The 12,702-nt window shown below is 51.1% G+C and overlaps 1 protein-coding gene across 1 annotated transcript; it reads left to right on the top strand.

Moving 5' to 3' along the window:
• Window positions 1-7,257: 7,257 nt before the first annotated feature.
• Window positions 7,258-8,781, top strand: LOC125512486. Its single transcript, XM_048677583.1, has 2 exons — window positions 7,258-7,678; window positions 8,398-8,781. The coding sequence occupies exons 1-2, from the start codon at window positions 7,297-7,299 to the stop codon at window positions 8,421-8,423; spliced, it is 408 nt and encodes a 135-aa protein (XP_048533540.1). The 5' UTR covers window positions 7,258-7,296; the 3' UTR covers window positions 8,424-8,781.
• Window positions 8,782-12,702: the final 3,921 nt, after the last annotated feature.

Here is a 12,702-nt window from a genome sequence, read left to right as displayed (position 1 = left end):
CCAAGAGGAGTTTTATACAATTGCAATGAAACAACAAGAAATTCTTCACTTTGAAACTGACGAGCTAGTTGTGGTGCAGTTCTAACAGGTATATGGCAAGTTTCCCTGCTGCAGAAATTCTTAATACAGAGCACTGTGAGTAATTTTCTATTGGCCATGGCGCAATCAGTTGTGTCCCAGTATGAGAAGGGATCTTGAGGAGTGTAACTGGGAGAAGATTTTTACTGCAATCAGGAGCTGCACTACTTCCCAGGGTATTTCCGCGTCAGACTAATGGCCATGCGCGTTCTCCCAGGCCGAAGGCACCAGCCATTCATGTCTCATAATTTGGTACACGAATTGCCTTGTTTCTCCAGACCGAAGGCACAAACCAAAAAATAAGGAACAAAGATAACTTAATAGTCCAAAGGAAGCACTCACCAAACTCAGCAGGACCATGCTGACTTCGTCGTAATGATGCCTAGTGCACGTCGATGTACTTATGTAATCGGCAACCTCTATCACCTGCGGAAGACATGTATTGATCTGCTCCAACGTCAAAGCCAGCCGCCTCCTTGAGGTCTTCCGCCGCATGCCCTTAACGAGCGGTTGCTTCTAGGATGTCGGTGCCGCGCTCGATCAGTATGTTCCCGAGACATTGTCCATTTGTCCGCCTCCATGGCAAGATCGGCCTGCGTCCGTGGTAAGATCGCAGCGCGAGACCAGAAAATTTGAGAGATAGGAGTGCGGATCATCATCGGGAGAAGAACGGAAGTGGTAGATCAGATCGGTGACGGCGACGAGGAAAGGAGAACAGACAAGGGAGAGAAACGTCATTTTAACACACTGGCACAGCTGGATGAGCTCCCGACCCAGCGACCAAGCTCCTTCGGCGGCGGCCACTCCGGCGCCGCCACACACCTCCAGTCCTGCCTCTCCCCAGCCTCAGACGCCCTTGCCGCCGCCCCCGCCTGTCGTGCTCGCAGGTTTCCAGCCGCAGGTCTTCTCCAACCTTTCCCCGGCCGGCCGACCTGCTCTGGATCTGGTCGCTGCTCCGATGCTCGGCCTCTCTGCTGAGGTCGTCCCAGGTCCCCCTCCTGTGTTCCTTCGTCCGGGTGAGCTGCAGATCGATGGGCGCGCGCCAGACAGCCCCGGTCTGCTGCACAGCGCCTCCACCGGCTGGATCTCCGCCTTCATCAGTGCTCGCGCCTGCTCCTGTCGCCAGCATCTCTCACGGCATGGGTGGATGGCTCGCATGCTTCTCCAACGTCGGGCCCGTATCTTCCTCGCCGTCTGCTGTGGGAGGCGCCGGGCGCGAGGCGGATTTGGCCAGCGACGGATGGCAGCTGGTGTCATCTCGGCGAGGTCCGCGCGGTCCGCCTCCTGCTCCAGCACCTGCTCGGTGTCCTCTCCCCGCCTGGATGGCTGGGAGGTGCTGCCGATGCCTCGCCCTGGGTCATCGCGCTGCTCTTTGTAGGGATCCCTTCAGATGCTCCCACTGCCTCCGGCCCGGTCATCGTGCGCGGGGATGCAAGAACGCTTGGCGCCTGCTCAGCTCCCTGTCGCCGCAGCGGTGTCCGGTTGCTGCGCCTCCCAGGCCTCACGCTCACGGGTCCGCTGCTCCCCAGGTTCCTGCTCGTGGATGGCCTACTACTCAAGCTCCTCCTCAAGCTCAAGTGTGCCACTTGCCGGCGCATGCAGTACCTCGGCCTGGTGTCACCTCTGGGATCGGGGTGATTCTAGCTGCTCCAGAATTGCAGATGGAGGCTGCTCTCGGTTCCACATGTGCGGCGGTCGTTTGGCTCGTTGGAGCCCAATCCAGTGTCTCATGTCAGGCCGCTGCTGAAGCTCTCGCTTCTGTGATTGGCGCACGGGCCGCGGACGTCAAGGTCGTGTGCAAGCCTGTGCAACAGTCTGGCGTCGTCGACATTGCGGAGTGCAGCCGCAACTAGTGTCATCAGAGACGCTCGCCATCCTCCCCAACCTCTGTGCTGCCCTTGCAAGCAACATCCCCAAAGGACGGCTCTAGGCTAATGTTGCTGCTCCATCGTGCTAGCCCAAAGGCGTCCTCGCGCATTGCAAGTCCGGTCAGGGCCAGCAGTTCCTGCGGCCTTACCCTGGAGCGCCCACCTGGCTTCGAAGCCTCCTCTGACGCCACGCCTGCTGCTGTGACGGCCACAACCCCGCTGAGTGATGCTCACAGTGCGCCGAACATCACAGTCATTCCACCGGTACCTACACTGGCAGCTCTGAAGATCCGGACGCCGTCACGCCTCGCCGGTCCTCTGCTGTCTTCATCGTGTGCGGACGTGGGCGAAGACCGTGAGCTACCTCCAGGTCTCGGTTCCTACTATACGCCGGCAACGTCGCCGCATGCACGCGACTTTGAGGTGTCTAACGACTGGCTGGAGTCCTTAACGCCACTCTTCGTGGATGGCTCGCCGGCACGTACTCCCTTGCCACCTCGTCGTGGTGACGGCAGAGTGTTGTCCGGGTCGCTGTCCCCGGTTTCTTCAGAAAGGGTGTTGGCTGACGATGCCTTGTTTGTACCTGCACAATCACCTCTTATCAGCCCGGCGCCGGCGCCTCCACCTGTGAATAGAAACAGGAGGAAGACATTTGCTGTTGGATACACGGTGCGACGGAGCAGTATCAGGATCAAGAGTAGCCACCGGGGCATGCCCATAGCGAAGATGGCTGAGCGAAATTTGTGTCGTCGTCTTGGCATAGTGGATGGTGCGGAGCAGGTCACCGAGCATGCCATTGACGAGTTCGTCTGCATGTTCAAGCAGAAGCTCCCCTCTACAGCTGTGGCAGCCCTGCGTGCCCTCTTTCGCCTGGATTGTGAGCAAGCCGGGGCCATGGAGGAAGCCCTGATGCACCGAGGTGGGCAGGACGCCCTGGACCAGGAGGTACATGGAGATGATCCAGTAAGCTAATGTGTGCAGCTATGATGTTGTTTGGGGTCGTCCAAGTTTCAAATGTTAGTACAACATACTATGTATGTGCTAGTGAGCACGCCCAAGTCTGCTGGACTGATGCTTTTGTGCTTTGGGCTGTGTATGGATGTATTATGTCTCCTGATTTGTTTCGCCCAAAGCAAGTTTGCCCGTGTTACTTTGTTCTCCTTGTTGTTGGCCTGTTGGTGCACCACCAAGTTTCCCAATGAATGACGACGATCTTTCTATTGTCAACTGGAATGTCAGAGGTCTAAACTGTTCGGCCAGGCGGACTGCAGTGCATGAGTCCATTGTCGCATTGGCTTGCAACATTGCTTGTCTTCAGGAGACAAAATTGCAGGACTTGGATGCGGCAACAGCAGCTTATCTCGGTGGTTTTAGGATGAGAGGATTTGCACAGAGGCCGGCAACCGGCACTAGAGGAGGAATTGCAATTCTGTGGAATGATGATCTCTTCCGCATCTAGGACATCATCATGGGCATCTACTGCCTCTCTCTTACAGTTACCACTGTCCGGGAGGAGAGCTCCTTTCGCCTCACCTCCGTGTACGGCCCAACTGAGAGCAATCAAAAAGAGATTTTTTTTGAGGAGCTTGTGGCTCACAAGCCGGGGCATGGAGGAAAGTGGCTTGTAAATGGGGATTTCAATCAAATTTACCATGCAAGAGACAAGAACAAGAGGAACGTCAACCGCAATCGTATCAACCGGTTCCGCGCCACGCTTCATGGTTGTGATCTACGCGAGATTCACCTTCAAAATCGTCGTTTCACTTGGAGTAATGAGCGGCAAAATCCCACCATGAGCAAACTTGACAGTGTGTTTTGCAACGCCGAATGGGACATTGAATTCCAAAATCACATCTTGCATGCCTTATCTTCGTCCCTGTCTGACCATTGTCCCATGCTGTTGGCACCTATAATTGGCCCCAAAAAGCCTAGAAGCTTCAAGTTCGAGAACTTTTGGATCAAGATGCCGGGTTTTCAAGAGACTGTCTCTGATGCTTGGGCTGCTTCGACCCCCCACTACGAGCCTTGTCAAATCCTCTTCCATAAGCTTCGGACAACCGCTGTCCGGTTGAGAAAATGGAGTCAATCTTTCTCCTCAAATGCAAGGCTGCACCTTCACATGGCACTTCAAATTATTCTCAGATTGGACATCGCTCAGGAGTCGCGCTCCCTCTCGCCGGAGGAGTTTGACCTACGTAAGCGGCTTAAGAGGCGCGTAATCAGTTTGGCGGTTCTTGAGAGGGCTAGGAAAAGGCAGTGTGCCCACATCCGTAACTTGAAGGAGGGGGACGCCAACACCAAAAATTTTCACTTGAAGATTAATGGGAGGAGGCGCAAGAATTTCATACACAAGTTGAGCAACGGGGCTGGTTGGGTTACGAAGCATGAGGATAAGGAGAATATTATGTATCAGCACTTCACCACCGCTTTGAGCAAAGGGCCACGCAGAACCACAGACTTCAATTGGCAACTCCTCCACTTTATAGATTGTGATCTTTCCAGTCTAGGGGATGAGATGACGGACGAGGAGGTGATTGCAGCCATCAAGGCTATGCCTAGCGACAAGGCTCCCGGGCCTGACGGCTTTACTGGGGCATTCTTCAAGAGCTGCTGGCCAATTATAAAGGACGATTTTATGAAGGTCATCTCCGCCTTCTCGAGTTTGCATGCGGACAACTTTCACTGGCTCAACTCCGCAAATGTGGTTCTCTTGCCAAAGAAGGAGGGGGCTGAGGCGATCACGGACTTTAGGCCTATCAGTTTGATCCATGCCGTCGCCAAGATTGTGGCCAAGGTGATGGCGATGAGGCTCACCCCTTTTATGAATATCCTCGTATCCCGTGCTCAGAGTGCCTTCATCAAATCTCGGTGCATCCATGACAACTTCATGTATGTTCGCAACTATGCTCGCCGACTTCAACGAACAAACACGCCATCACTCCTGCTCAAGTTGGACATCAAGAAGGCTTTTGATTCAGTTAGATGGGAATATCTTCTCGACCTATTATAGAGGAGAGGTTTTCCTTCGAGGTTTCGTGAGTGGATCACGGCCTTTCTTCGGACATCTACATCGAGGGTTCTTCTCAACGGTGTTCCTGGCAATCCTATCCAGCATGGGCAGGGCCTCCGGCAGGGGGACCTAGTGTCTCCCCTTCTGTTTGTCCTTGCTATTGACCCCCTTCAGCAAATCTTGGACGTGGCAACAGAGAATGGATACCTACACAGATTACGTGGCCGTGGTGCCCGCCTTCGCACCTCCCTATACACGGACGACGCTGCCATATTCTTGGAGCCTATCAAGGAGGATGTGGATATGCTTGCCACCATACTTCAAAGCTTTGGAAACGTCACCGGCCTAGTTACGAACATTAACAAGAGTTTGGTGGCCCCTATTAGATGCTCCAATGTCGACCTTGACATGATTCTGGGTGCCTTCCCAGCGGTCAGAGCTCAGTTCCCCTTGCGATACCTCGGCCTTCCACTATCCATTCATCATTTGCGGGTTGTCGACTTCCAGCATTTGCTTGATAAGATTGCTGGAAAGATCATGATTGGCCAGGGAAAGTACATTACGATGGCTGGGAGGAGCACGTGGGTAAAGTCAGTTATCACTTCGCAGGCCATCCACCACCTCACTTCGCTTGTGGTGCCCAAAGGAATGATGGCATCCATCGTCAAGCTGCAGCGGGCTTTTCTTTGGGGAGGCACGGATAAAGTTTCTGCAGGCAAATGTAAGATAAGATGGGAGAAAGTTTGTACGCCCAAGGACATGGGCGGCCTAGGCATCCTGGACATGGAAAAATTCGCACGTGCCTTACGGCTCAGATGGCCTTGGTTGGTTTGGAAGGACGCGGAAAGAGCTTGGGTTGATTTGGGGCATCCGTGCGATGAAGAGGACATGGCGCTGTTTTATGAGTGCACTTCCATCACTGTTGGCAATGGGTAAAGGGCCTCTTTCTAGCACTCCCCTTGGCTTGGGGGTCGCAAGCCAAAAGACATCGCTCCCTCCATTTTTGCAATTTCCAAACACAAGAATGACACCATCCATAGGGCTTTGGATCTCAACAAGTGGATTGCCAACATCAACACAAACTCTGGGCTCACAATTCAGCACATCCTTGAATACTATGAGCTTTGGGTTGGATTATGAGAGGTCTTCCTTGATGAGGGGTGGATGATGAGATTGTTTGGAAGCTTTCGCCTTCCGGTGAGTACACGGCATCGTCGGCTTACAAAGCTCAACTCGACGACTCCACTACATCGAAAATGAAGTCTGCAGTGTGGAACAATCGGGCGCCGCCAAAGCACAAATTCTTTGCTTGGCTTATCATTCAAGACCGTGTTTGGACGGCGGACAGGCTTCAACGGAGAGGATGGCCAAATTGCGGCCTATGCCAGTTATGCAAGAGGGAGCCAGAGACGGCGGCACACATCATCTTCCGCTGTCGATACACGGTACGCATTTGGACGGAGATCAAGACTTGGATGGGTTTGACCGATGTGGACATCATCGACTGGAGTAACTTCAACAGCGTCAACGATTGGTGGCATCACATGGTAGGCGTCAATGGCAATGTGAGAAAGGGCCTCGCATCTCTCGTCATGTTGGTTTCATGGGAGATTTGGAACGAGCGGAATGCGAGAGTATTTAGGATGGTGTCCTCCATGCCAAATGTAATCACGTCTAGAATCAAGGCGGAGGTCAGACTTTGGGGGTTGGCAGGGGCCAAACGGCTGAGTTCTCTTATGCCACGAGAGTAGGCTTATCGGTTTCGGGCGTCTACGGGCGATCGGTCATGTAATTCAAAACTCTTATTAATTAATGAGATGAGGCAAATCTTTTTCCTCCGTTTCGAAAAAAAAGAATAGACAAGGGAGAGAGGATCGACTGCTCTGGCCCAGGATTTTTTTGAGGGTAAAGGACCGGGATTGATTACCATAACTTAATTGATTGTGTGATCGTTGTCAAATATAAGATTGATTACCACACGTTAATTGATTGTGTTATCAAAGATTAAATGGGTCTGTCAGTTTTAATAGAAAATCAGGAGGTGGGAGGAAAACCGGTGAAGAATGGTAGGTATCGTAAGAGGGATGGACGAAGCGGGGGGACGCATGATGAAAGGTGCGACGACATAAAAGAGGAAACGGAACCTTACGATTCTTTTAGGTAGTAGAGAAGAGATAGAGATTATATAGGGTCTGTAACTGCCGCCGTCCGCACCGGTCCGCAAAGGCGTTTTTTTGCGATCTGTAAACACGTTTTGCGGGGCGAAAGGATTCGGGGTCTACTAGAATCCTTACCCGCCGCCTCCGCCGTCTCCCATACCGCCCGGATACCGCCGCTCCGATGGACACGGATTTGAAGGCGAAGTCAACTCCGACCGCTGGACGAGGCCCCGCGACGGATCTGAAGGCGGGCCGCCACGAGTCGAGGTCGACTCCAACCTCCGGACACTCGCACACCGCCGCCGCCGCCAGGCTCCCTCCGCTCCCGTGCAAAGAAACACCTACCCGCCGCCTATCATGCCGACCGGACGCCGCCCTGACGGATCTGAAGGCGGGTCGCGACAACTCGAAGTCGACCCCGACCCCCGGACGAGGCCCCGTGACGGATCGGAAGGTGGGCCGCCACGACTCGAAGTCGACTCCGACCTGCGGACGACGAACCGTCCTCTGTCCCGTGCGCAATACATTGAAGAATTACTCGATAAAGCCCAGCTGCCTCAGCGGTACGTTGTTTGTGTATCTGCTATGATGATAAGGAATGGTATGAAAAATATATTGAGCCCTGAAACGAAAGGTTAATGATTCACTATAAATTACTTAGGGCATCTTTGATTCAAAGTATTTTTTGAAGGCTTAGAATCCTTAGGAATTGTTCTTAATTTGGTCTTTTGATTTGTATGGTTGAATCATGTACTCCCTCTATCCATATATATAAGGCCTAATACATTTTTGAGGCTAACTTTGATCAAATGTTAAAAATAATGTATGACATGCAAGTTACACAAAGCATATCATCAAATTCGTACGTGATAGGAGCTTCCAACGATATAATTTTCACATTATACATCTCATATATTACTAATCTTATCAATAGTCAAAGGGAGTCTTGAAAAATGCATTAAGCCCTATATATATGGATGGAGGGAGTAGGAATTTTTCCTAAGGAATAAGTTTACTACGTTCCATAGGAAATCTAGCATTCACTCAAAACCTCTTGAAAAATCCTTTACTTTTTGGTGATGTAACCAAACAAACTCAAATTTTATAGGATCGAATGGGCATGACATTCCAATCTTGTGTTTTTTCTATTCGTGCGTTTTTACAATCCTAAGAATCGAAGAGGCTCTTAATTGAAAATGTACGAGAACTAAGAATCCTGTTATAGAGAAAAAAGTAACTACAATTCTCTAACGAATCACATATCTCTTGTTTTCTACTTTAGGCGCGAGGTCACGGACCAGACAGTGAGTGGTACCGATGCGATATTCCCACCATCACGCCCTGTCTTTGCACTCAGCCCTACTCGCCTGACTATCAAATATTATGTCAGAGTTGATATGTGTGGTTTTTTCCACACATATCCTACTCTGTCTGGGCCATTTCAGAGCTTACAGGAGGTCCAAGATGCTATCAACTCTGAGCATGCTAAACAGTGTGAAATGATGTAAACTTCCTGAGCTAGATCTCTATTACATTTCTTCATATTTTCAGTTGATTATATTCAAATATGTTATGCAGTCCGAATCGTTTTTTTATCTCTGAATTTCTGGAGTGGTGCATAAATCATAAGCATATATGAAATATCAGTGAAGTTTATGTATTGATGCTATGCTATCATGTTGTTTGTAAGTATATTTTTTACTCGACTTGCTACTTGTCCAATTGGGTAGCTTTTAGTGTGTCTCGTCCATGTATGCTCCTTTTCTTCTGATAAGTACGCTGATAGCCAGAATAATTATGTAATGGCATCCTGGGCATTTGTATCCCCTCATGTTCAAGGGTTCAACAGTTTCCTTATGATTGAACAACAGATAAATGTGTTGAGTTGGAATGTAAGGGGCCTCAACTGCCCAGACCGCCGTGCTGCCGTCCATGAGACCGTCGCGGCTTCCTCCTGTCAAATAGTGTGCCTGCAAGAAACAAAGCTCGAAAATGTTGATATGTTCATAGCAAGTTTCCTTGGTGGGCATAGGCTTCGCAATTTTGCCCAGCGGCCATCGATTGGTACCCGGGGTGGGATTCTCATGCTCTGGGATGAGGACCATGTTGCTGTGACTGATGTGGTGGCCACCACCTACTGCCTTTCGGCCACGATACACATCAAGCACTCCGATGTCAGCTACCGAATCACCGTTGTATAGGGGCCAACATCCTCCTCCCTCAAGGAGGGCTTCTTCGCGGAGCTGATTAATCATAAGCCGCCGAGTGGGGAGCTCTGGCTAGCTCTTGGTGATTTCAACCAAATCTACCGTGCGAGGGATAAAAATAAACGAAATGTCAACAGAAGACGAATCACCAGATTTCGGACAACATTGCAGAGTTGTGACCTTAAAGAGATCCACCTCCAAAACAGACGCTTCACTTGATCAAATGAGCGTTCAAACCCAACATTATGCAAGCTAGACTCTTTTTTCTGCAACGCGGAGTGGGACATCCAGTTCGGCACGCATATTCTCCATGCGCTGTCCTCGTCGCTCTCTCACCACTGTCTGCTTTTGCTTGCTGATGACAAAGGACCTCGGAAGCCCCGTGCTTTCAGGTTCAAAAATTTTGGGGCCGCCCTCCCGGGATTCCAGGATGTCGTCTCAAAGGCTTGGAATGAGCAGACTGTGCACACTGAGCCCTTCCATGTGTTGCACCACAAATTAAAAATAACTGGAGATCGCCTCTCTGCCTGGAGTAAAGGGCTATTCTCTAGGGCAAAGTTACTCCACCATGCGGCTCTTCTCGTCATCCTGCGCCTTGACATTGCACAAGAATCCAGGCAGCTCTCTGCCATGGAGGCGGACCTTCGGTCCAGACTCAAGAGGAGAATCATTGGGTTTGCGGTGCTTGAGCGTGCCCGCAAAAAACAATGTGCTAGGCTATGTCACCTCAGAGAAGGGGACGCGAATACCAAATTTTTTCACCGGTGGGTCAATGCCAGGAGGAGAAAGAATCACATTCATCGTCTCAAACACAATCATGGCTGGGTGACAGATCATGAGCAAAAGGAGCAACTCGTCCATGCGCACTTCTCTAGTGTTTTGGAAAAGGGGGAGGCGAGATCCATAGACTTTAATTGGGAGGAGCTCAATTTGGAGACCCACAATTTGGCCTGCCTCGGGGACCCCATAACCGAGGATGAGGTGCGCAACGCCATTAACCAAATGCCTGGGGACAAGGCTCCCGGGTCGGATGGTTTCACCGGTCTCTTCTTTAAAAAATGTTGGAATACCATCAAGGTGGACGTCATGAGGGTGGTCTCCTCCTTTGCCAATCTGCGCACAGCTGGCCTTCATTGGCTCAACACCGCAAATGTTGTGCTCCTCCCGAAGAAGGAGGGAGCCGAGGAGATCTCTGACTATCGCCCTATTAGTCTTATTCACGCCATTGCGAAGATTATTGCGAAGATACTGGCAATCCGGCTAGCCCCCCATATGCATAAGCTCATCTCAAATGCCCAGAGTGCCTTCATAAAGACAAGAAGTATCCATGATAATTTCATGTATGTTCGCAATCTTGCGCGGCGCCTCCACTTGCGGAAAACACCGTCCCTCCTTTTCAAGCTTGACATTTGGAAGGCTTTTGACTCTGTCAAATGGGAGTATATCTTGGACCTTCTTCAGAGGCTTGGGTTCCCGCCCATGTTTCGTAACTGGATTGCCGCTCTACTATGCTCCTCGTCCTCGCGCATTTTATTGAATGGTGTGCCAAGCGAGCCCATCCCTCACGGTCAAGGATTCAAGCAAGGGGATCCGCTCTCCCCCTTGCTATTTGTCATTGCCATGGACCCGCTGCACAAGATTCTTGATCTAGCATCGAGGAAAGGGCTCTTTCACAAGATCCGTGGGCGTGGCGTGGCTGTTAGAACTTCCCTATACGCGAATGACGCTGCGGTCTTCATGGCCCCAATCAAGAAAGACATTGACAACCTAGCCATCATTTTGCATCTATTCGGCAATGTCACCGGCCTTGTCACAAACTTCCAGAAGAGCTCAGTGGTTCCCATTCGATGCAGACAACTCAACTTGACATGCATCCTTCAGGCCCTTCCTGCGTCACGGGCTTCGTTCCCTTTGAAATACTTGGGGCTTCCTCTCTTTGTGTGGCAGCTAAGAAAGGTCGACTTCCAGTACCTCGAGGACAAAGCGGCTGCCAAGTTGACCGTTTGGGATGGCCAAAATATCACTGCCATTAGTCGTTGTGCCCTTGTGAAGTCGGTGTTGTCTTCTCAGCTCGTCTCCTCCATCACGCCGCTCATTGTGCCAACGTCCACTCTACACAACATAAACAAGCTTGAAAGAGAATTTCTCTGGGAGGGCACGGACAAGACCACTGGTGCAAAGTGCAAGGTGAATTGGGATGCGGTGTGCCAACCAAAGGATCTTGGTGGCCTTGGTATGCTTAGCACGGAGAAATTTGCTCGGGCTCTCCGCTTGAGATGGTTATGGTTTGAATGGAAAGAGCCTACCAAGCTTTTGGTGGGTATGGGAAACCCGTGCAACACGATGGACTACTGCTTGTTCTATGCCTCCACGTCAATCTTTGTTGGAAATGGAGCAAGAACACCTTTTTGGGATGCGCCATGGGTGATGACCGCAAGTCTAGGGACATTGCACCTCTAATTTTCGAGGCGTCCACGAGGAAAAACTGGAAGGTGCGCGAAGCTCTCAACAACGATGCATGGGTCTCGAAAATATGCATACCAGACTCTTTTTCGCTAAATCACTTGCATCAGTTTGTCACCCTGTGGACCACGCTTCGTGGCTTCCATCTCGAGGCGGATGCCGAGGATGATATTGTGTGGAAGCACACCGCTAGCGGGCAATACACGGCCGAGTCGGCATACAAAGCGCAATTCCTTAGCACAATCAAATCCCCTATGGAACACACTGTGTGGAGGGCTTGGGCTCCCCCCAAAGTCAAGTTCTTCGCTTGGCTGGCTATTCAAAATAGAATTTGGACGGCGGATAGATTGGAGAAGCGCGGATGGCCAAACTGTGGCCTTTGTACACTTTGCAAGCGGAAGCAAGAGTCTGTTGACCATCTTTTCTACAAATGTCGTTTCTCTATCCGCCTATGGGGATTAGTCAAGGATTGGCTGCAACTGCTGAGCATCGATACATCCTCATGGCACCTCTCGGACAACATCGAAGAGTGGTGGGTCGGCCTCTCCGACACATCTACCCCCAACAGGAAGGTGATGGCCTCGCTCACCATGCTCGTCGTCTGGACCATTTGGAATGAGAGGAATGCGCGAGTGTTCCGTCACAAGAGTGCCCCTGTAACGCCCCGGACACACCCGCCGGTGGGCGTTACTCCTGGCGGGATCTAGACTGGCCTCACAGATCAATACTAGTCTTTTCTGCGCACTTTGTCCTCACTCGTGCGCATCCGGGAGCAACTTCTCGGTCGGTCACCCATCCTGACACTACTCCAAGCTGAGCACACTTAACTTTGGAGTTCTGTCCGAATGGGCTCCCGGAAAAGAAGGAATTCCTTATTGATATGAGTAGTCTATCATCCCTAATAAGCCAGGCCATCA

This window comes from Triticum urartu, chromosome 6 (assembly GCF_003073215.2).
Source record: "Triticum urartu cultivar G1812 chromosome 6, Tu2.1, whole genome shotgun sequence".
Taxonomy (NCBI): Eukaryota; Viridiplantae; Streptophyta; class Magnoliopsida; order Poales; family Poaceae; genus Triticum; species Triticum urartu.
This window is presented reverse-complemented; position numbering and strand designations above follow the sequence as displayed.